General features: G+C 63.2%; 1 protein-coding gene and 1 long non-coding RNA gene across 3 annotated transcripts in view; both read left to right on the forward strand.

The window, feature by feature from the left end:
• The window catches only part of SORCS2 (sortilin related VPS10 domain containing receptor 2), a 227,484-nt gene extending 204,697 nt beyond the window's left edge, over positions 1-22,787 (forward strand). Inside the window, exons 16-27 of one of the 2 annotated variants that reach the window (XM_059676365.1) lie at positions 282-415; positions 978-1,097; positions 2,009-2,180; positions 11,467-11,653; positions 13,006-13,139; positions 14,216-14,339; positions 15,001-15,113; positions 16,041-16,166; positions 17,973-18,069; positions 18,467-18,569; positions 19,342-19,487; positions 21,339-22,787. In XM_059676365.1, coding sequence (XP_059532348.1) covers positions 282-415; positions 978-1,097; positions 2,009-2,180; positions 11,467-11,653; positions 13,006-13,139; positions 14,216-14,339; positions 15,001-15,113; positions 16,041-16,166; positions 17,973-18,069; positions 18,467-18,569; positions 19,342-19,487; positions 21,339-21,403 — 1,521 coding nt within the window. In that variant the 3' untranslated portion in view covers positions 21,404-22,787. The remainder of the gene's footprint in view (positions 1-281; positions 416-977; positions 1,098-2,008; positions 2,181-11,466; positions 11,654-13,005; positions 13,140-14,215; positions 14,340-15,000; positions 15,114-16,040; positions 16,167-17,972; positions 18,070-18,466; positions 18,570-19,341; positions 19,488-21,338) is intronic. The other variant, XR_009450089.1, reaches the window with a different exon arrangement.
• LOC132227628 (uncharacterized) lies at positions 9,938-10,746 on the forward strand. The gene is made up of 2 exons (XR_009451218.1): positions 9,938-10,119; positions 10,505-10,746. It is a non-coding gene; the product is annotated as an uncharacterized LOC132227628 (long non-coding RNA).
• Positions 22,788-22,887: the final 100 nt, after the last annotated feature.

Here is a 22,887-nt window from a genome sequence, read left to right on the forward strand (position 1 = left end):
CCAGCGCCCGCACGGGGCCTGCACCCCTGGGGCCTGAGGAACTTAAAGGGGCCCCGCCCGTTTCCAGCAGCCCTGTGTCCCCTCCAGCTTGAATGGCGCTTCCTCCGGGAAGCCTGCCCTGACCGCCGGCTCTGGGCTCCGAGCTTACCTCTGTCACAGGTGCCGTGGGCGGGCGGGGAGGGAGGCTGCCCGGCTGGCCTTCAGACACGCCCCTTCCCTCCCGGGCTTCAGTTTCCCCGCCTGTGAAAGGGATCCAACCCCATCCCGCGCTGCCGCTGCAGGGTGACGGCTGCCTCATGGGCCAGCGCAGGAGCTTCCGGAAGAGGAAGGCCACGTCCTGGTGCGTCAACGGGAGGAACTTCACGTCGGCGCTCACGGCCCAAGTGTGCCCGTGCCAGGACTCCGACTTCCTCTGGTGAGGGCTCTGCCTGCTGCCCGCAGCCAGGAAGGGGAAGGGACGTCCGCCGGGGTGTGGAGCCACCGCAGGCGGCCTGCTGGGGCGGGGGGAGGAGCCAGGACCTGCGGCACCCCCCACCCTGCTCCCCTCTCCGGTGGTGGGTTCCAGAACCCAGCTCACGAGGCCTCTGCCCACCCGCCTGCCTCCCAGCCATCCTCACCCTCGCCATCCTGTCCCTCACACTCCGGCCGCCGCCTCCTGTATCTCCCTGCACCAGTGTGCGGGGGGCTGGTGCCCCCTGCAGGGCCCCTCACCTCTCTTCCCCTGGCTGCCTCCTGCTCTTCCTAAGAGGTTTAGCACACCACCTCCAGGCAGCCCTCCAGGACACCCAGGCTGGGCTCAGTGCCCTCCTGTGAGTTCCCAGAATCCCCTTGGCAACCCCTCTCACCTGGAGCTGCTGGGGGCGTTCAGGCCGGTCTCCCCTCTGGTGCAGGGCCCCGTGGATGCGCCTCTGTGACTCCTCCGCCCCCCCCATTCCCTCCCCCCGCTGCCTCCTGATGGAACTTCTTTCTTCCTCCAGCGACTATGGCTTTGAGCGCTCCCTGTCCGACACCAACAAGTGCTTTGCCAACTTCTGGTTCAACCCCCTGGCGCCCCCTGACGACTGTGTGCAAGGCCAGACCTACACCAGCAGCCTCGGGTGAGTGCACGCGGCCTCCTGGTCCGGCTCCGGGCAGAACCGGGGGAGCCCCAGCTGCCCTCCTGCCCGGCGCCCACAGCCCCCTGCATGGAGTCGGGAAGGGAAGTCGGGGCTGAGACGTCCGGTGCCGGAGCTCCTGAGGGGGGCCCGGAGCCTCCGGGTACCTCCGTCGGAGCCCACATGGGCCGGCACCAGGGAGTAGCGTGCGCTGAGCTGGCTCTGAACAAAGATGACAGGAGAGAAGGTCCGAGGTGCCCGCGGCTCTCGCTGCTGCAGGGGCCGAGCCCGAGGAAAGGAACACCCCATCCTGGTCTCCGAGCCCCTGTGGTGCCGGGACCTCCCCGTTTACCTGCGCAAGTGCGGCAACTCCGAGCGGAGCGGGAGGCGCTCTCGGTGCCTTTAGGTCTCAGCTTGAATGGCACCTCCTCCAGGAAGCCTTCCCTGACCACCTGCATGTCACGGCACAGGTCCGGGTGCTGCCATCACCCCTGGCTGTGAGCTCACCACACAGAGGCGGTGTCCCTCGGCTGTGGGGTGACGGACGCCAGCTGTGGGTGAGGGCCCGGTGCCCGGCGGGGGTGCGCATTGGCTGCTCCTCCTCGGCCAGAGGCGGCTGTGGCGGTTGGAGGGTTAGCGGCATCGGCACTGTCGGTGCGTAGAGGCCGTGAGCCTGCAGCTCGGGCCCAAACATCGCATTGTGACCGTTGGGTCGCTCACCCTCCTCGGGCCTCAGTTTCCCCCTCTAAAGGGCGCAGAGGTCACAGGCAGGTGGAGGCAGGAGGGGCCTGATGGTGAATGGAGGTTGTAGCCAAGACCCACCGGTGACAAGCAGGTCCCTGCCCGGCTGTGGGACCCACCCCCCCCCACACACACACACCTGTCTACAGACCTGACCCGCCCTCTGACCGCAGGTACCGGAAGGTCGTGGCCAACCTGTGCCAGGGTGGCGTGGACCCATCACGGAACCCGGCGCCGCTGCCGTGCCCCCTGACCCCGCCCCGGGGCCTGCGGGTCAGCATCATCGGGGAGTCGGTGGCCGTGCGGCCGGGGGACGACGTGCTGTTCGAGGTGCGGCAGGAGCAGGTGAGCCCTGGTGCCGTCTGAGGCGCCCCCCCCCCACCCCCCTCCAGGCAGACACGTGCGTGGGCCTCCCTGCGCGCCCAGTGCCCGGGAGCCCCTCCCCAGGCCCGTCCAGAGGGGAAAGCCAAGCAGCCAAATGAGACAGCGCGCGGAATGCGGGCAGGGGAAGCGCGTTTCCGATGTCGGTGCCGGGTGTCCCGGCTCACTCGTTCCTGTGGCCGCAGGGCGTTCAGCCTGTTATTGATTTAGTGAATGTGGAAGCTGAAGGAAAGAGAAAGTTCAAAGCAAAGTGTGACTTACAATCCCACACCCAAAGGTACATCCTATAAACAGATGAGAGGGAGATGGAGATGGAGAGAGATAGAGCTAGAGATGGAGATAGAGACAGAGACAGAGATAGAGAGACAGAGAGATAGAGAGAGAGATGGAGATAGAGACAGAGATAGAGACAGATAGATTGAGAGATACAGGGTGTTCCCCTCCCCCCAAAAATATGTATGTAAATGTCCTCCCAGTCGCCTAATGTTTATTTTTCTGTCTTTAGTACAAGTGTTACATTTTCTCCTGATTTTAAAAATAATCTATGCTCGTTATAGAACACTTGAGAAACGTAAGAATATCAAGACTGTAAATATCCCCAAAGTCCTGCTCCCCAGGTGGCAGCTGCTAACCCAAATGTCCTGCTGTGCAATTCATGCGGGGCCGGCCCGCTGTCCTGATTACAGACGTGACTCGTGCTCACGGCAGCACATCAGACAGGAAGTAGGGAGACCAGGCACACGCGGGGATTCTGTCCGGCTCCGCTGGGTTTGCGGGGCTCCCCTGGGTTTGCGGGGCTCCTCTGGGTTTGCGGGGTTCCCCTGGGTTTGCGGGGCTCCTCTGGGTTTGCGGGGCTCCCCTGGGTTTGCGGGGCTCCCCTGGGTTTGCGGGGCTCCTCTGGGTTTGCGGGGCTCCCCTGGGTTTGCGGGGCTCCTCTGGGTTTGCGGGGCTCCCCTGGGTTTGCGGGGCTCCCCTGGGTTTGCGGGGCTCCTCTGGGTTTGCGGGGCTCCCCTGGGTTTGTGGGGCTCGGCTGGGTTTGCGGGGCTCCCCTGGGTTTGCGGGGCTCCCCTGGGTTTGCGGGGCTCCTCTGGGTTTGCGGGGCTCCTCTGGGTTTGCGGGGCTCGGCTGGGTTTGCGGGGCTCCTCTGGGTTTGCGGGGCTCCCCTGGGTTTGCGGGGCTCCTCTGGGTTTGTGGGGCTCCCCTGGGTTTGCGGGGCTCCCCTGGGTTTGCGGGGCTCGGCTGGTGCTCTGTGTAGAACGTGTCCTTCAAAATGTGGTGCCAAGGGTGGCGGGTGATGACGACAAAGTCTGGGCAGTGCGGACAGGGAAACTGAGGCCAAAGCAGGTGCAGAGCTGCACGTGGAGGGCCGGCCGCCTCCCCACCCCCGCCTCACTCAGGGGCTCCTGCCAGTCCCGCGATAGCTGGGCACCGAGGTTCGGACAAGATCAGGCGCCACCAGGGCCACACATGGCAAACGGCAGCGACAGCACTGGGTCCCAGGCCTGGGGACTCCGGGCAGAGGGCACCGGGGCCATGGCCGCGAGACCGGGCGGTCTTGGTCCTGGCCCTGAAAGTCCTGCCCGGAGCCTGGGGAGCCCTGGGGCGGGGGGCGCCTCTGCTCACAGTAGCATCCGGGAGTGGCCGAGGGTGAAGTCCCCGCCGGGCCTGGGGCCCCCTGGACCCTCAGCGTGGACCAGGCCGCGGCCCCTGAGTTCCAGGAGGACTCCGGGCAAACACGGCCCTCTGCTGCCCCCTAGCGCCCGCAGCTGGCCACTCCGCTGCCCTGGATTCTCCGACTGTTGCCTGGATGGGACCAGCCCACCGCCCAGGGGCCCTGAATCAATGGGGTTGGGTGGCCGGAGGTGAGGGCGGCCCCCCACCCACCGGAAGGCGCTCCGAGAAGACAGAGGCCCCCAGTGCAGCGCTGCCTGGAGGAGGCCGCTGGCTTCCTCATCGAAGCCCAGGGAGGAGTGTGGGAGCGCAGGGAGGCCCACATGTGCACACTCGTGCACACTCACACCCATGGACTCACACACTCACACTCATACACTCACACTCACACACACTCATACACTCACACTCACACACACTCACACACACACTCTCTCACACACACACACTCACGCACACTCATACACTCACACTCACACACTCACACTCATACACTCACACACACACATACACTCACACACATACATACACTCACACACATACTCACACACATACACACTCACACTCATACACTCACACACACTCACACACTCACACTCACACACACGCTCACACACGCAGGCCAAGCTGGTGTGGAAATAGCCCTGGATTAGGGGCCCAGCTCTCTGACTGTGTAAGAGTTAAAGTCACCCTGACGGGGAACCAGACACAGGCGCACAAGAGCACGGCCGATTTCCACCCTCCGTGGGGAGGGTGTGTCAGCGAGTGAACATCCGATAAAGACAACGCTCAGCCAGAGCCTCACGCCCCATGCAGTCGGCTCAGCCGGTTGCACACGTCTGTGCGAGATGGAAAACGGCGGCCCTTTAGGGGAGAGAGGGGGCCTGGTGGGACCCAGGGCGGGGCAGCGTCCGCAGAGCTGACCCCAACACCACCATAAGGCAGTGGGACCGATGGACCTGGTCAGCCTGAGGCGCCTCTCTCTCTGAAAGGCCCCGTTGGGAACGGACAGAGAAAACGCCACAGCCACACATGCAGCTCGGCTGGAGCCAGAGCCTGCCAGGACGGCCAGCCCTGCCGCTGGCCCAGCGGGGGAGGCCCGGAGAGGTTGCTGGTTTGATTCCCAGGTTGCCGGCTCGATCCCTGGTCGGGGGCGTGCAGGAGGCAGCCGATCCATGTTCCACTCTCACATCAGTTTCTCTCCCTCTCCCTTCCTCTCTCCCTAAAAATTAAAAAAAAAAGGACTGTTAGAGCCCAGAGGTAAGAAACAAACCCATCAGACAGAGAGCTAAGGGCTCGAGGGCTTCACGCAGAGGCCGAGCGATGGCGGAGCAGCAGGGCCGGCACCATCAGCCCCGGGAATGCAAGCGAAGCCACAGGCGCTGTCACCACACGCCCACCAGCCGGGCTAAAAGAGGAAACGGCGACACCCCAGCGCCGGGAGGAGCCGGTGCCCTGGCGGGCGGCTGGTGGGAATGTAAGTGGCACAGCCGCTCCGGGGAACAGCGTGGCAGCTTCCTAACACCACTCAGCCCGCAGCTCCGGCGGACGGCGGGGGGCACCTGGGCGCTGCCCCAGAGAGATGCAGGCCTGTGTTCACACCAAAACCCGGCGGTGTTCCCGCAGCTCTGCGCCTAACGGCCAGAAGGGGCAGCACCCGGAGTCCTCTGGGGGGTGGACAGACAGCCCGTGGCCCGTCCGCCCCCGGAATGCCGCTCTGCCGTGGACGGGACCAGACGGGGCGCAGCACAGCCCGGTAGGCTGCAGGGAACCACACTGCTCCCCTGGGTGTGGCCACAGCAGCCCAGTCTTCCCTCGTCTGTGCCCGAACCCCCCTCCTTCATAAGGAACCTGCCCTGGGTGCAGGGCCCGCCCGGGGGGCCTCCTCGGACCTTCACCTGCAGAGACCCGAGTTCCCAATGCGGTCCCTGCTGAGGTTCCGGGGGACGTGGATTTGGGGGGACGGACACTCTCCAAGCCATGGCACCTCGTCGTGGGGAGGTGACCGACTGCGGCGGGTGCTCTCGGGGTTCGGGTCTGGCAGGTGGGAACTAGGATTGCTGCTCGGTCGGGAGTCACCTGTCCCGTCTTCCCCACTAGGACACGGCTGCCTGGGTGTTCCCGTGGGATGGGGGGGGCGCTGGCAGGGGTGGGAGCGGCGAGGGAGGGGGGCAGACCTACATGGAGACCGTGGTCCCCAGTAGAGGGAGACAAGGAGAGCCCAGGACCGCAGGGTCACAGGGGAGAGAGGTGCTGGGGTCCAACCCCAGCAGGTCCAGGGGTCCCCAAAGGTGTGGACGGAGTCGGCGAAGAAGGAAGGACACGGAGACAGCGTTCAGTTGATCAGCAGCCTAGCCAGGATCTCTAGCCAGGATCTCCAGCCAAGTTCTGGTCAGGATCTCCAGCGAAGTTCTGGTTTTTATTGTCTTGTTACATCCGTAGTTATACCAGTTGATTTTAATCCTGTCAATTTCTATTGCAAAGGTTAGGGCGTTTCTTATCTCCATTCCAGGGAGTAAAGATTATGTAGTTTAAGCATGATTGTTTGTAGTTAAAGTGATTAACTACCCGCCTGGCACTTAGTTAAGGAGTTTTATCCCCTCCCTAACTTCAGGGGAAAATCCCTACCTGGGGAAACAACCTTTCTCGGAGAGGTGACCTTGGTTAAAACACACAGCGCTAAGGGGAGCAAACATATTAAGAACAGTATGCTATATATGCCAGGTCCCTTGAGACATATGCTGTGCAGATGTTTCTTTCCTGCAGCGACTGTGTCAAGCAGCAAGGATGGACCGGCTTCCGGCAAATTCCCCCTTTTTTATTTTTTAAATGATAGCACATGCAAATCAGTGGCCACTTCTCAGATTGGGCCGTTTAAAACTCGGAAGAAGACTGGCAAGCAATGACAGTGAGCGTAACTATAAACACAGTGGATGGAGCGCACAAGGAGCCCCGTTCCTGTAGAAGGTTGCCGGCCTCCACAGTCAAGGGATTTCAGCTGGCCTCAAGTTGTTAGTTTGATTGTCTTTGTTGGTCTGGCTAGCGGGCGGCGTCACTGGCGACGGGCTTCCCGAAGCGTCAGCGAGTTGAAGGGCTGCATCAAAGGGTCCATCAGGGCCGTGGTTGATGGTGGTGTCGGTGTCCGAGGAGGAGTAAGCTGTGCCCTCTGGGTCAGCTGATATGGAAGATGGAGGGTAGTAGAGAGAAAAAGAAGAGAAAGCAAAAGAACTACAAGGCATGGAAGTGTTTAGAAAAAAGAGGGAGAAGAAAGGGAAGAAGGCAGCATCCTGACACAGCCCTTTCCTTCAGCTGCCCCTTTCCCTGTGGTCCAAGGTAGAAATGGGAAACAAGTCCTGTTGCAGTGAGAGGGCAGCTGCTGTCAGCCAGTCTCTGTCTTTACCTGGGTCCCGATCTGAGCTGGGCCAAGTCTCTTTCTGTTATCTGGGTCCCGATCTGAGCTGGGCGTGGGAAGCGGGAAGCAGCCATGGGGACAGGAGACCTCCCTCAGAAGGGGCGAGTGTTCAAGCCCCTGAACCATTGCGGGGGTGAGGATCTGTGCCCCACCTCGAACCCCAAGTTCTCTCCTACTGGCCCCCCGACTGTGCCTGTCTTAGGTTGCCCCACCCTGTGGGGTCTTACCCGTCTTTGACTACCAGCCATCTCTGGGCCAAGTAGGGTGATGTGAGGTTCAGTTCTGTCTCCTCGGTAGCCTATGTCCCTCTGACCTCCATGCCCAGCAACTGCCTTGGGATCCCCTTGCCTGCTGGCGGGGCCCCGGCATTGATCACATATCTTGGGGAACCCAGGTTTCTTCTCCAGGGAGGGCCCAGCTCACGCTATTGGGTGAGAGACAGATCCATGGTACCAGCCACCATGAGGCTTCAACCTCAGCATGAACAGAGAGCTCAGGCAACAGCTATGGGCAATTGAATTGTAAGAAGAGGGTCCCTCGTGACACAAGGGTAAGAGGGGCCAATACAGGACAAAGGAGAGTCCCAGAACAGGGCTTTCTCAGCCCAGGCTCTTGGCACAAGACAACTCCATGTATGGGACATATACCAGACACCCCCTAGTCATGGCAGAAAAAGGAAGTGCCCTTCCTGGAACAGTAGGGTAGGGAGATTCTAGAAAAGGCTGTGTTCAGGAAAGGAGAAAGGCCAAAGAACCAGCAAACAAGTAGTTAGATTTTTTTTAAAAAGGAAAAAGGAAAGGAGATGTGGGGCAAAGCTGGGACATGTGGAAAGACAAAAAGGAGGCACATGTGATCCTCCCAATGACAGATTGTTCCAGCTCAGGGCTGCACATCTGCTCCAGTCGGGCACTGGTCAGGTGTGCTAGGGTGAGGCAGAGACGGAGGGCGGTGAGACATAAGGTCGGACTAGACAGTCTGGAATCCACACAGGTGAGCCTGTGTCCTGTGGAAATATACAAGCATATCCTCTCCCTCAGGTTAAAAGTACATCAGGTCTCTTCCAGGCTTCTGTAAGTAAGTCTCTCCATTTGATGAGGGCTTTAGGTTTATAATACAGGTAATAAACCTAAATGAGCAGAGGGGTGAGACGGAGGTCTGAATGGCCGCGAGGGGGTGCCTGGAGGGCGGCCGTGTAGGGGTGGCTGCCCGAGGTGGAAGAGAGTTGGGACCTGACTGGTAGCAAGAAGGTGGGCGAGAGGAAGGAGATGGGCAAGGCGATGGCCAGGGAACACCTCCATTAACTACTCTTCAGTCTGAACCAGAATTCGGGTTGAAATCTGATGTGTGAGAAGTGGATCTTGATGTCATGGAGCCCGATCCAGGCTGGCCCATAGGCAGTGAATTCTGTCGCCCACTTCCCCAGGACATGACTTCTCTATTTCTTTGTCCAGGAGGAATATATTTATTTTCCCTAGTGTTTATGCTGTGAGTCTCACGTTCACTGGAATTTCTCTGAACTGCTGTGTATTTTTCTTCTTCACTCCTATCATCATTTTCCAGGGCTACCCAGGCTTGGAACTGGGCACTTGATTCAATTTCTTCTGCTAATTGGTTTGCTCTTGCTTCTCGTTTTAAAAATTCTTCTGAATTATCCCTTTCCAAGGGCACCGTATATGAAGATAAACTGCTATCATATGTAGACACTACACCATAATGTTCTTCATTATATCGAAACATATCATTGGGATCCCATCCATTAGAGATGTCATTTTCCAGAGCTTCTAGCTCCTCACTGGTAGCGAGTTCCCCTGCATCCCAGGGCACCAGGTCCTTCTCTTTGTGTTCACCGTTCACTTTAGCACTGATAGCTGAGTCAGTAAAAGCATCTCTTCTTGCATAACTGGAGTCCATATCTTTAAACTGTACCTCAACGAAGTCTGAACACTTAAATAAAATATTCTCCATTATTTCTTCATGTTTTGGCCCTGAACTGGATTCTTTTGAGCTACGTTCCTTTGCCCAATGGAATCCTTTCCGATGTCGGGGACAAACAGTTTTTGGAGGATTAATATGATTCCCTGATGTATTTCCAGGCTGTCGACGAGCTTGCCATCTGGCTTGAGTATTCTTATTTTTATTTGGGCATTCTCTGCGAAAGTGCCCAGATAAGCCACAAGAGTAGCAGTACATATTTCTTTTATTACCTGTATTATTATTGCTGCCTGTTCGGGTGCCAGATGCTGGGGTCCAACCCCAGCAGGTCCAGGGGTCCCCAAAGGAGTGGATGGAGTCAGCGAAGAAGGAATGACACAGAGACAGCATTCAGTTGATCAGCAGCCTAGCCAGGATCTCCAGCCAAGTTCTGGTCAGGATCTCCAGGGAAGTTCTGGTGTTTATTGTCTTGTTACATCTGTATTTATACCAGTTGATTTTAATCCTGTCAATTTCTATTGCAAAGGTTAGGGCGTTTCTTATCTCCATTCCAGGGAGTAAAGATTATGTAGCTTAAGCATGATTGTTCATAGTTAAAGTGATTAACTACCCGCCTGGCACTTAGTTAAGGGGTTTTATCCCCTCCCTAACTTCAGGGAAAAATCCCTACCTGGGGAAACAACCTTTCTCGGAGAGGTGACCTTGGTTAAAACACACAGCGCTAAGGGGAGCAAACATATTAAGAACAGTATGCCACTTTTCGGCCGCGGAGCGCGACTTGGGCTCAGTCCAGTTCAGGATGCTTACAAACTTCAGGGCTGGTGCTGCTGGAGAGACACAATTGTGCCGGAAAGAAGCTTTTCAAGTAGATAAGGTGTATGTGAACAGGTGATGGTTGATATATGCAAAACAGAGGCTTTTGCTTTCTTTGTCCCTTTTACCCTAACACAGCGGTTCTCAACCTGTGGGTCGCAACCCCTTTGGCGGTCGAACGACCCTTTTACAGGGGTCGCCTAAGACCATCCTGCATATCAGATATTTACATTATGATTCATAACAGTAGCAACATTACAGTTATGAAGTAGCAACGAAAACAATTTTATGGTTGGGTCACAACATGAGGAGCTGTATTTAGAAGGCCAGAAGGTTGAGAACCACTGCGCTAACAGCTGGGGTGAGTGGGGGAGGGGGGGGAGGAGGAGCAGATTTCTGTTAGAGCATATATCTGCCCCATAGAGAATTCCCATTCCATTATTCAGTTCCATTATTTCAGCTTTTGTTCCACGGCCCCAGCCTCCTGCCTGACACAGTAACCCTACTGTGTATTCTGTACTTAAGGCCGTTTTGTCCACTGTGCTTCAATTTACAAAGCTATTTTAAAATCCCATTCTTTTGACTGTTGTAAAGATTATTTGTTACCAAGTATTCTTTTAAAATCCTGGTTTTATATGCTTACAGATTTTTCTAAAATGCTGTATGTAGAACACTTTAATGATTAAATGTGACCCTTTTGATCGATGGATTCCTAGGGGTGGGGAGGGGCATGGGCGATTTGAGGAGGTGTTTGACATCTTGATTACAGTGGTTATTATGCACTGGTCCAATCTAGGATGAGTTTTACTAAATGCAAATTGTTTCAATAAACATGACTCTAAAAACTTAAAAAAAAAAAAAAAAGAACAGCATGCCATATACGCCAGGTCCCTTGAAACATATGCTGTGCAGATGTTTCTTTCCTGCAGCGACTGTGTCAAGCAGCAAGGACGGACCGGCTTCCGGCAGAGAGGGTTTCCCATTTCCTGGGCGGCCAACGCCCTGCCTGCACGGGGCCCTCCATGCTCCTGGCTCAGGCCCAGGGTCTCCCCGCCGCCACCCCACCCCTCGCCACCCCCGGCCCCCCCTCTCCACAGCTGGTGCTTGTCCGAAATGTGCACCGGCCCTTCTCGACCCTCCGGACCTCTAGGGCTCTGGCGTGTCGGCCGCCACAGCCCAGCACTCCAGGCTGCCCCCTGGACTCCAGGCTGCCCCAGCTGGCTCCCTGGCCCCCGGGTCTGGCTCCCTGGCCCCCAGGTCTGGCTCCCTGGCCCCCGGGTCTGGCTCCCTGGCCCCCAGGTCTGGCTCCCTGGCCCCCGGGTCTGGCCCTCTGGCCCCGGGCCTGCGTGTTTGGAGGAGGAGCGAGGGGACGAATGAGTGAGCGAGCTCGGGGTCCACACCAGTGCCTCCGGGTTCCTACAGGGCGACGTCCTGACCACCAAGTACCAGGTGGACCTGGGGGATGGCTCCACGCCGGTGCCCGTGAACCTCACGCTGCGAAGGGAGCGCGTCCGGCACCGCTACGAGAGCCCCGGCGTCTACCGCGTGTCCGTCCGAGCCGAGAACATGGCGGGGCGCGACGAGGCTGTGGTCTTTGTCCAGGTCAACCGTAAGTCCTGCCCCTGCGAGGCCCAGAGCCACTCCTGACAGAGAACCGGGGCCCGGGAGGAGGAGGGAACCCTCAGGGCCTCCCACCCAGCCCTCAGGACGCAAGCCCATGGGCAGGGGAGGCAGGCGGCGGGCTCCAGTCCGCACCTGGTGACCTGCAGGGTTGTTTTTGGGGTGATGATGGTGATGGTGGTGGTGGTGGTGATGGTGGTGGTGATGGTGGTGATGGTGGTGATGGTGGTGGTGGTGATGGTGGTGGTGGTGATGATGGTGATGGTGGTGGTGGTGGTGGTGATGGTGGTGATGGTGGTAATGGTGGTGGTGGTGATGGTGGTGGTGGTGGTGGTGGTGGTGGTGGTGGTGATGGTGGTGGTGGTGGTGGTGATGGTGATGGTGGTGGTGGTGGTGGTGGTGGTGATAGTGATGGTGGTGATGGTGGTGGTGATGGTGGGGGTGATGGTGGTGATGGTGGTGATGGTGGTGATGGTGGTAGTGGTGATGGTGGTGGTGATGGTGATGGTGGTGATGATGGTGATGGTGGTGGTGGTGATGGTGGTGGTGATGGTGATGGTGATGATGGTGATGGTGGTGGTGGTGATGGTGGTGGTGGTGATGGTGGTGGTGATGGTGATGGTGATGATCGTGATGATGGTGGTGGTGGTGGTGGTGGTGGTGGTGGTGATGGTGGTGGTGGTGGTGGTGATGGTGATGGTGGTGGTGGTGGTGGTGGTGGTGGTGGTGATAGTGATGGTGGTGATGGTGGTGGTGATGGTGGGGGTGATGGTGGTGATGGTGATGGTGGTGATGGTGGTAGTGGTGATGGTGGTGGTGATGGTGATGGTGGTGATGATGGTGATGATGGTGGTGGTGGTGATGGTGGTGGTGATGGTGATGGTGATGATGGTGATGGTGGTGGTGGTGATGGTGGTGGTGGTGATGGTGGTGGTGATAGTGATGGTGATGATCGTGATGATGGTGGTGGTGGTGATGGTGGTGGTGATGGTGATGGTGATGATCGTGATGATGGTGGTGGTGGTGATGGTGGTGGTGGTGGTGGTGGTGATGGTGGTGCTGATGGTGGTGGTGATGGTGATGGTGGTGGTGGTGGTGGTGATGATGGTGGTGGTGATGATGGTGGTGGGGGTGATGGTGGCGATGGTGATGGTGGTGGTGGTGGTGGTGGTGGTGGTGATGGTGTGATTGTGGTGATGATGGTGATGATGGTGGTGGGGGTGATGGTGGTGATGGTGGTGGTGGTACTGATGTTAAGTTGATATCAGTGACCAACAAGCAGCCTTGAAAAGCTGAGTGCCCTGATACCCTCTGACCCCGACCTTTCTCTGGACTGTGCAGCCCCCCTGCAGGCCCTCTACCTCGAAGTGGTTCCTGTCGTCGGCATCAATGAGGAGGTGAACCTCACAGCTGTGCTGCTGCCCCTGAACCCCAACCTCACTGTCTTCTACTGGTGGATTGGCCTCAGCCTGCAGGTGCGCTGACCCCAGACCTTGGTGGCCCCTGCGTCCCACAGGCTCCCACAGGGCTGGAGTGAGAGCAGGACGCTGCCTGGGCATTGGGCAGGACAGTGTAGGCCACCATGGAGCTGAGCGGGCACGCGCACACCTCTCCTTCCACTGTGGCCAATGAAACAGACCAGACCCTCCTGTTCCCCAGGGAAGGAGATGTGAGCGAGTAGGTGACCTGAGTTAGGGTCACAGGTGTCAGGGGCAGGGGGCAGGGACGGTGTCTGAGAGCTCCAGGGAGACAAAGCCACTTTTAGTCTGGGGAAGAGGTGGTCAGGGAAGAGGTGGTCAGGGAAGAGGTGGTCAGGGAAGGCTTCATGGAGGAGGAGTCCCTGGGCCTGAACCTGAGTTCAGAAGCCTCACTCAGAGCCCATGGACAGAATGCCTTCGGGGGGGTGGGGGTGGGGGGTCCCGAGGCTTTCTCAGGGCCGGCTGCCCGTCCTTGGGCTGGGGCTGGATGAGGGCCTCAGGATCCCGGGAAACTCAGCCTTCACTCACAGCCAAGTGCAGCCTGCACCTCCAGGAAGAACCCGCACCACCACCACCCCACCCTGCCACCCCCACCCCCCGCCCCCAGAGGCCGGACAGAGGCCGGGAGGGAGGGGCTGGGCTCCTGGCGGTGCTCCCTGGAGCGGGCGAGGCTAGGATGGGGTTTGGGCTCTGGGTTCGAATCGCAGCTCAGCCTCCTTCAGCCGAGCTCCTCGGCTGGTCCCTGGCCCTCCCAGAGCCCCTGCGTCCCCACTGCGAGGCCCGCGGCCACCCTGCCACCCGCCTGATGGTGGTGCTGATGGCGGTGATGGTGCAACCACCCGCAGGCTGGGTGCTGAGGGGGCGTGGCCGCAGCTGAGCGGCTGGGAAGGTGTGGGGGTCGGTGCGGAGGCCCTGTTCCACCTTCTCAGTCGCCCACAGAGGAGGCGGGGGACAGTCGGCAAGGACAGCGTCCCTGGGGCCTCCCCACGCCCGGGCCGTCCCGTCCCTATGAGGGCCGGGCGGGCGCTCTCAGCGCAGCCTGGGCTCGGCCCTGACCCCGCCTGTGTCCGCAGCCCTTGCTGTCCCTGAATAACGCGGTGGCGACGCGGTTTGTGGACCCGGGGGACGTGCGTGTGACGGTGCAGGCGGCCTGCGGGAGCTCCGTGCTGCAGGCCTCCAAGGTCGTCCGCGTGCTGGGTGAGTCCTCCGGCGGCAGCGCCGTCTCGGTCCATCCCCTCCGTCCGGGGTCGGCGCCTCCTCATGGGGTCTGCGCAGCGCCTGTTCCGCATCCGTGTCCCATGGCTCTGGGCTCAGTGGGGCCCTGACCCTGGTGGGAGGCATCACCGTAGAAAATGTCCCCGAAGGATGGAAGGGCGACCCCCAGCAGCGTGCCGTGGCCTGGTCGCCGGTACAGACGCATTTTGCTTTAAGAGCGGCTGGGCCTGCCCGGCCGGCGCGGTTCAGTGGTTGAGCTTCGACCAGGCGGTCACGGTTGGATTTCAGTTGAGGCATGTGCCCAGGTTGTGGGCTCCATCCCCTGTGTGGGGCGTGCAGGAGGCAGCCGGTCCATGATTCTCTCTCATCATTGATGTTTCTCTCTCTCTCCCTCTCCCTTCCTCTCTGAAATCAGTAAAAATATATTAAAAAAAAAAAAAAAAAAAAAAGCCGCCGGTCCTGCAGACAGCACGGTGCTGCCCCCGCCCCTCCTCACTGTCGTCATTGCTGTTATCCGATGGCCGAGGGCGGGTGCGGCCTGGGGTACACTCAGTGGCCTGGACCGTCAGGGTGTGTGGCCGCCCCCCAGGAGCCGGGCCAGGCTCCCAGGACTGAGCAGCCCCCCATCTCGTCCTCTTTCCAGATCAGTTTCAGGTGGTGCCTCTGCAGTTTTCCCAGAACCTGGACACATACAACCCCAACACCCCCGAGTGGAGAGAGGACGTCGGCCAGGTGGTCAGCTGGCTCCTGGCCAAGGTGCGCCCCCCCCCACCCCCCCCCCAGGCCATGGCTTACAGCCCCGAGGGCCCGGCAGGGCAGGGGGGCCTGGCTGCCCACAGCACGGGCATGTGGCCCTGGCCTGGTGGGTGCTGAGAAGCGAGCCTGGGCTGATGCTGGGGCTCAGGAGGGCATGAAGCTGGGGGGCCCCGTGGGGGGGGGCACAGGACGGCACCCTCTGTGCACATCTATTGAGCACCAGCTGTTTGCACAGGACCCAACTGCTGCCTCCAACAGCCCAGAATTTCTCTGAAGCAGTTTTCTCTCTGGGGCAGACCCTGGAGACAGAGAGCAGAGCGGTGTGGTGGGTGCCCTCGGGGAGCCCCCAGGAAACAGGCCCACTGGCCCGGCCTCCTCTCCGCCCATGAATAATGCTGGTCTTACTGTCCTGGGCACTGATGGGTGAATAGGAGTTTGCCAGATGGAAGTGATGGACTGGGACTTCCAGCAGGCAGAGGGGCCCGCATGAGCTGAGCTCTGTGGCTTGGGAGGACATTAGCCAGGGAGGGCCCGCACACAGCGGCCACGGGGTGAGGAATGGCCTGGCAGGGGCGAGGGGGGAACCTGGCTGGGTGGGGCTGGTGTGGGGGACAGGGCTGCGGGACCGGGAGGACTGGACAGCAGGGGTGGCACAGGGCTGCCGTGGGGCTCAGGGCCATCCCCGTGGGGATGGTGTGCGGGGTCGGGAATGTCTTGTAGGACGGAGGCAGGAGGGGGGCGGGGTCGGGAATGGCTTGTAGGACAGAGGCAGGAGGGGGGCGGGGTCGGGAATGGCTTGTAGGACAGAGGCAGGAGGGGGGCGGGGTCGGGAATGGCTTGTAGGACAGAGGCAGGAGGGGGGCGGGGTCCCGGGGGCGTGAGTGGGAGACAGCAAAGGCGTGTGCATCGTGTCGCATCTGCCCCCAGGAGACCGGCATCCCCGCGGAGCTGCTGGTGACGGTGATCGAGCCGGGGCTGCCCACCGTGGCCAACCTGTACGTGCTGCCGCCCCCGCCCGGGCCCTCGAGGACGAGGAGCGTCTCCGGCGACCAGGTACCTGCTGGGCCACGGGCCTGTCCTCCCGCCCCCGAGGCGGGACAGTCACAGCCAGGGAGCGGGAGCCTCAGTGCTCGTCCCTTCTCAGTCTCATCGACGCAGCCCCGGGCTCCCCCACGCCCCTCGTGGCCGCACCCTCTGGGCCCACGTGGCCTCCCAGGTCACATCCAAGGTCACAGTGTGGGGGAGTAGGGGCGTGGGGGCCCCGGGGCGCGACCAGCTCCCCAGGCGGAGACAGGCCCCCTCCTGTCCCAAATCATCAGCTGGAGCCGGTCGAGGGGTCCCGGCTGCCTTGTGGGGGTGCTGCCAACCTGGGACCCGGGGCACAGGGTCAGGACAGAGCAGAGATCAGCCCCATCCGTGACCACGTGTCTGCAGTGAGCGGGACGCTCCCACGTGGTGGCCTCGCTGGGGGACAGGCCTGCGGGGTGACAGGCACGGGGACTCGAAGGTGCCGGGGCCACGCGCCCCCCATGAGTAGGGCTGGGATCCTTCAGATAAACCAGACCCGACAGTAGCAGGCTGACGGCCGTGGAGACGCTGCTGGGCCTGTGGCAGTGACCATGACAGGCAGGCACCCCGAGGTGTGCGCCTGGCACCCAGCACGTCACAGCGGCATCACCCACCGCAGCCGAAGGGGCACAGAACGGACGTCTGTCAGCGGGTGAGGGCTGGCGCGTGGCCACCGTGCGGTGGAACGTTCCTCGGCCGTGAGAGGAGGGGCTCGGACACGAGCTGCCCCTGGATGGGGCCTTGAGGACACGGCGCCACGAGAGAAGCAGGCACAGGCCCCAATTCCGTGGTCCGTTTCTGTGGGGCGACCGGGACAGGCGAGTCCGCAGAGGATGCCGGGGGCTGGGGTGTGCGTGGTGGTGACGGACGGAATCTTCTGAACCGGATAGTAGCGCCGGCGCACAACTTTGCAAATATCCTAAAACCACTGAATTGTGCGCTTTCAAAAAACTAAATTATCTAAAGAAAAAGAAAAGGCTCAGAACCTCCGCGAGCCCCTGGCTCATGGAGACATGCTCGTGTGGGCGGCCTGGAGAGAGTGCCAGGCGCCGAGGGAGGCGGGCACAGTGCAGGCGGGCACAGCGCAGGCGGGCACAGCGCAGGCGGGCACAGCGCAGCTGCAGCGCCCTGGGTGCAGGTGATGCCTGCCTCACAGGTGAGGAGCATGAGGGCCACTGTCAGGAAGGACAGAGAGGGCACGGGCCCCGCTCCAGCCCCGCCACTGCCCCCCGTGGACATGAATGACCTGCAGCGTTTCCCAAAGGGCGTCCACCCGGCGCCTGTGGGCTCCGGACCCTCCAGGTGTCCCTGGGGGAGGGGAGTGGCAGGTGGGACAGGGACCTGCCCGTTTCCCAGATGGGAACTGACCGCAAGCTCAGGGCTGCAGGAGCCCCAGCTGCCGTGCGGGCCGGGGCCTCAGTGGACGCACAGAGCCTTGGCCGCCCGCCCCGCCCGGCTCCCCACAGGAGGGAGGCACTCAGAGATGAGAGTCAGGAAGCCGGCAGGGAGGGCGGGCGGCACCGTCCCGTCGCCCCTGACGCTGAGAGTTACCCTCACGCCAGGACAGCAGAACCCCCGGTGGCGCATCACAGACACGCCAGGGGCCACACGTGGGCCCCTTGTGCCCAGAGCAGGGGCGGCCTCCTGGCGCCTCGGGTGCTGCCCGTGGAGCTGGGTTTGCCGGGAGCGAGCAGAGTCCGGGCGTCCCGCGGAGGCGCCCTGGGAGGGGAGCGGGCCGCACCCACCGCGCCGCCCTCCGTGGCCGCAGGCCTCACGGCCCCCCGTTTGCAGAGCCTGGCGGCCGTCCAGCAGGCGCTGAGCGCGCAGAAGATCAGCTTCCCCCTGCGGGCTGGCGTCCGGGTGCTGGTGGCCCTCGGGCCGGACACACGTGAGTCCGGGGCCCGCAGGGAGGCGCGCGCGTGGCCGGCGGGTGGCCGCCCCAGGCCCTGGGCTCCGCTCCGCAGGGAGCTGTGATTCTGAGGGTCTCAGGCCTCCCCCCCGCGCCTGTCCCCCCGTCAGTGTGTCCGTCCCTCTGGGAGACCTCGGAGCTGGCGGCCCGGAGCGTGCTGTGGCCGCGGGTCAGCGGGCGCTGCCAGCACCGGCAGGCGGGGTCTGCAGCCTGGGCCAGGGTGGGTCCCTCCGCCTGCCGGCCCCCCGGCCCCCCGGCCCCCCGGCCCCCCGGCCCCTCGCCCCTCGGGGACCCTGCCTGCCCCGGGAGCCTCTTCCGTCTGAGCAGGCGGGGCCCCGGGCGGCTGGGCGGCGCTGACCCGGCTGCTCTGGTGCAGGTTCTCGGCGGCCGGGAGGGAGCGGCGGCTACTGGGTAGTGGCCCTGCTCCTGGTCATCGGGCTCTTCCCCGTGGGAGGCCTCATGCTCTACAAGTTCAAAAGGCAAGGCCCCTCCCCCACCAGGGCCCCTCCCCCACCAGGACCCCTCCCCCACCATGGCCCCCTCCCCCACAGGACCCCTCCCCCACAGGACCCCTCCCCCCAGGGCCCCTCCCCCACAGGACCCCTCCCCCACCAGGGCCCCTCCCCCCCAGGGCCCCCCCCCAGGGCCCCCACCCCCCAGGACCCTCCCCCACCAGGACCCCTCCCCTACCAGGACCCTCCCCCACCAGGACCCTCCCCCACCAGGACCCTCCGCCACCAGGACCCCCTCCCCCACCAGGACCCTCCCCCACCAGGGCCCCTCCCCCACCAGGACCCTCCGCCACCAGGACCCTCCCCCACCAGGACCCTCCCCCACCAGGGCCCCTCCCTCAGGCCCCCTCCCTCCACAGGGCCCCCCTCCTGCCCCCCCTCAGCAGACCACAGGAGGGCGGGAGTTCCCAGTACCTGCCCTGGGCCTGGGGGTGGGGCACTCTCTGTCTGACTCCCCCTCTGGTCCAGAGCTGCTCACCACCCACTGAGCTTCCACACCCTCCCCTCTGCTCCCCTGCCCTCAGGGGGACCAGGCTCAGAGAGGGTGAGGGAGGCGCCCAGGGCCTCACAGCTTGGGGAGCGGAGGAGAGGCTCAGCCCCAGGGCCCGTGTGCAGGGGGGGCTCACGGGGACCCAGGGATGTGTCTGGCCCTCACAGGGGCTGGCCCGGGGCCTAGCGGGGGGCACTGGGGCGGGCGGCCTGGGAGGAGCCTGAGCCCCCCGCCCCCCTCTGCCCGCAGGAAACGCCCGGACAGGACGGTGTACGCGCAGATGCACAACGCGAAGGAGCAGGAGATGACCAGCCCCCTGGGCCACAGCCAGGGCGTCCCGGGCTCTGTCCAGCGCGAGGACTTTATAGACGGCGACCTCCACTCGCAGACCCTAGGTAACGCCTCCCGAAACCCACCCCACCCCCCATAGGCCCCCCACCCTCCCACGGCCCCACACCCCAAAACCCACCCCACACTCCCACAGCCCCACACTCTCCCCGAAACCCACTCCAACCCCCCCATAGGCCCCCCACACCCCCAAACCCACCCCACCCTCCCACGGCCCCCACGTCCTCCCCGAAACCCACCCCACCCTCCCACGGCTCCCACGTCCTCCCCGAAACCCACCCCACCCCCCATAGGCCCCCCACACCCCCAAACCCACTCCACCCAGGGGTGTCCCCGCCCCTGGCCACACGGTGAGCTCTGTGGGTGCTGTTCACCTGTGGGCTGTGTCCTCTCACTGTCCTCCCTGTCAAAGTGATTGAAAGCGAGGCGCAGAGAGGGCAGCCCCCAGGGCCAGGGATAGTGGTCCGGTGCCTGCCTGGGGGGCCGTCCCCCACACCCGCAGCCACCGGTGCTCCTGGCAGGCGGTGTCTGGAGCCTCCCAGGTGGGACGGTAACTCCAGCTTCCTGGCTCTGGCGGGTGCTTCCCGGGCCTCCCCGAGCTCCCGGCCCGGGGAATGTGCCCATTTGACAGATGAGAAGGCTGAGGGTCAGAGTGGCGCTCACCCTCTGCGTCTCACTGAGCGGATAGGAGGTGGAGCCGGAGCCCAGCCCGAAGCTCAACAAAGCCAGTGCCCCCACCCGACTGCTGCAGCCCCGGTGACCCCTCCCCCTCCTCCCCCTCCCCTCCCCTCCCCCTCCCCTCCCCTCCCCCTCCCCCTCCTCCCCCTCCCCCTCCCCCTCCTCCTCCTCCTCCTCAGGCCTCTCTGCTCTGCGGGGCAGGTGGTCAGGGTCCCGCTCAGGGCCCACCCTCCTCCCACGGGCAGGCGGCCGGCAGCCTGGGGCAGGAGCCTGCAGGGGCGCTGCTCTCCCGGCCTCCAAGCTGGTGTCGGGAGGCAAGAGCAGCTGGGAGGCCTGAAGGACAGCGAGGGGGTGATAGGGGGATGATAACACATCCTCTTGTTTGTTTTTGTAATCCTCACCCCAGGATATTTTTCCATTGGTTTTTAGAAAGAGTAGAGGGGAGGGGGAGGGAGGAGGGGGAGGGAGGAGAGGGAGGGGGAAGGGGAGGGGAAGGGAAAGGAGGGAGAGGAGCATCCCACACGTCCCCTGACCCAGGCCAGGGAGCAAGCCTGCAACGGAGGTGCCTGCCCTTGACTGGGAATCGAACCCACAACCCTGCGGTGCATGGGCTGGCGCTCTAACCACTGAGCAGACCGGCCAGGGCAATGGATGGTTTCACCCGAGCGCTCAGTGTGCCCAGGCCTTGCCCATGGCCTCGGTGCAGCTTCCCCTCAGCCCCCACAGCGGTCCTTTAAGGGGCGCAGCCATTATCCCAGGTCACAGGGGACCCCCGAGGACGAGAGGTGACATGGTCTCCCCCAGCGTCAGTCCCCCGACCCTTGCCACCCGAGCCGGCGGGGCCGCGAGCCGGGGGCGGTCAGCGCCTTCCCCGGGCCGCTCGGCTGTGCCTGTCTCAGAGCCCATCACTGTGCCCCTCTCCTGCCGCCTCCCGGCCGCAGTGCCCACGCCCCGGGTGGCCCCGCCACAGGTCAGTGGGTGGACAGGGCGGCTGCCAGCGCCTCACCTCAGAGGCCCGTGGGGCCCACAGCGCGTGGCAGCACTGGGCACCCGCTCAGTCACCCACTGGGAGCCCTGAGACCCCGCCACCGCCGCCCTGCACTCGGGCACCCCCCCGCACGGCTCCTCTGGGCCCCCCTGTGCCCCCGTGTGCCCACGCCCAGCGCGGCCCTCGCCGCCCCGCCCGCCTGGCCTGTGCCCACACGGCGTCTGTTTCCTAGGGAACCACTCGGGCGTGGTCCTCAGCATCAACTCCCGCGAGATGCACAGCTACCTGGTGAGCTGATGGCTGCGGCGCCCAGAGCCCCCCCCCTCCGGGGCCCCTCCCCGGGCACGGACCACCCACGCGGCCGGCGCCTTGCGGGACCGGCATCGCTCAGAGACCGCGGAAGAGCCACCTCCTCCGGCTGTCCCCACGCCAGCCCCCACGCCCCTGCCTCTGCTCAGGACGCACGGGGGGCAGCTGACCACCGCCCTCCCCGGACCCCAGCCCACGGCCACCCGCTGCCCACCCGACCTGGGCACGTCTCCGCCCCTGGACTCCGCGAGGCTGCCTGGCTGCTCCGGACCCTGAGACCCCGGCCCAGGCCTGACCTGTGGTGGCCAGGCGGGTCCCCCGGGTCGGGGAGGTGAGCCTGCCTGGCTGCCCGCCCTCCGGAACCGCAGACCCACTCAGCCCCGCGCTGCACCTGGACACGCGTCACGCCCCACGGAGGGCAGGCCGCCTGAGTGCGTCTCCGCGGGTGCCCGCCCTCCAGCATCGGGGAGCCTCTTGCTGCCCCCCCACCCCCACCCCAAACTGCAGGTGATGGGGCACCTCTGTAGGAGCTGTGGGGTTTCTTTCAACTTCCAACCTTACAGCCGTAGCCATCGGGGTGGCGGCCAGAGCCCCAGTCGCGGGGACTCCTTGCCCAGAATGCCCAGGGCTGCTCGTGGCCTCGGCACCCTTCCCCCTGGGCCAGTGGGGCCCAGGCTGGCCTTCCCCTGGGAGCCACAGGGCTGCAGCTCCGCAGCCGGCCAGCGGGCGGCGCCCCGCGCAGGCGCCTCCTCCCGGCGCGGTGGCCCTGGCAGAGGCCCAGCTGCTGCAGTTCTTAGGGCTTCAGGGACCACATCGCAGCCCGGAACCTGCGAGGTTGGGGGTTGGAGAGCCCGTTGCTCCTCGGAAACGCAGCACCGAGGCTCAGAGAGGGTGTGACCTTCCCTCGGCCCCAGCCCTCGCCCCGGGCAGGGCAGCCCACTCACAGGTGCCGGATCAGGGACGCGGCCTCGGGGTCCCCGTGTGAACACGTAGGGGGATGCTCCCCTTTGCCTTGAACCCGGAATCGGTCTCCCTCCCCGAACTGGTCCTTCCCCCCCCCCCGCCCCCCTTACACGGCAGGGCCCTCTGGTGGCCCGGCCTAGCCTTTCCCGGGGACACCAGAGCCCAGGCTAGTGACCTGCTGGCTGGGCTGGGGTGAGTCCAGATGAAGCCCGGGGGACGTCACCCCAGAACAGACCCCTGGACACAGTGGGGGACCCCTCCAGTCCAGCGCCCTGTGTCACAGTGGGGACTCTGAGACCACAGCCGGGAAGGGGTCCCTGTGCTCCCTCCCTGACCCCTGCCCACCAGTGGAGGCTCTGGGTGCCTCCTGCAGAGGCCACCTCCAGACTCTGCCCGAGGATGGGGGGGGCTGAGGGCAGGGGGGGCTGAGGGCAGGGGGGGCTGGGGGGTGCAGTCTCCAAAGACACCTTCGGGAGCCCTGCATCTGACGCCCACCCCACCCGCCTGTA

This window comes from Myotis daubentonii, chromosome 1 (genome assembly GCF_963259705.1).
Source record: "Myotis daubentonii chromosome 1, mMyoDau2.1, whole genome shotgun sequence".
NCBI classification, from domain to species: domain Eukaryota; kingdom Metazoa; phylum Chordata; class Mammalia; order Chiroptera; family Vespertilionidae; genus Myotis; species Myotis daubentonii.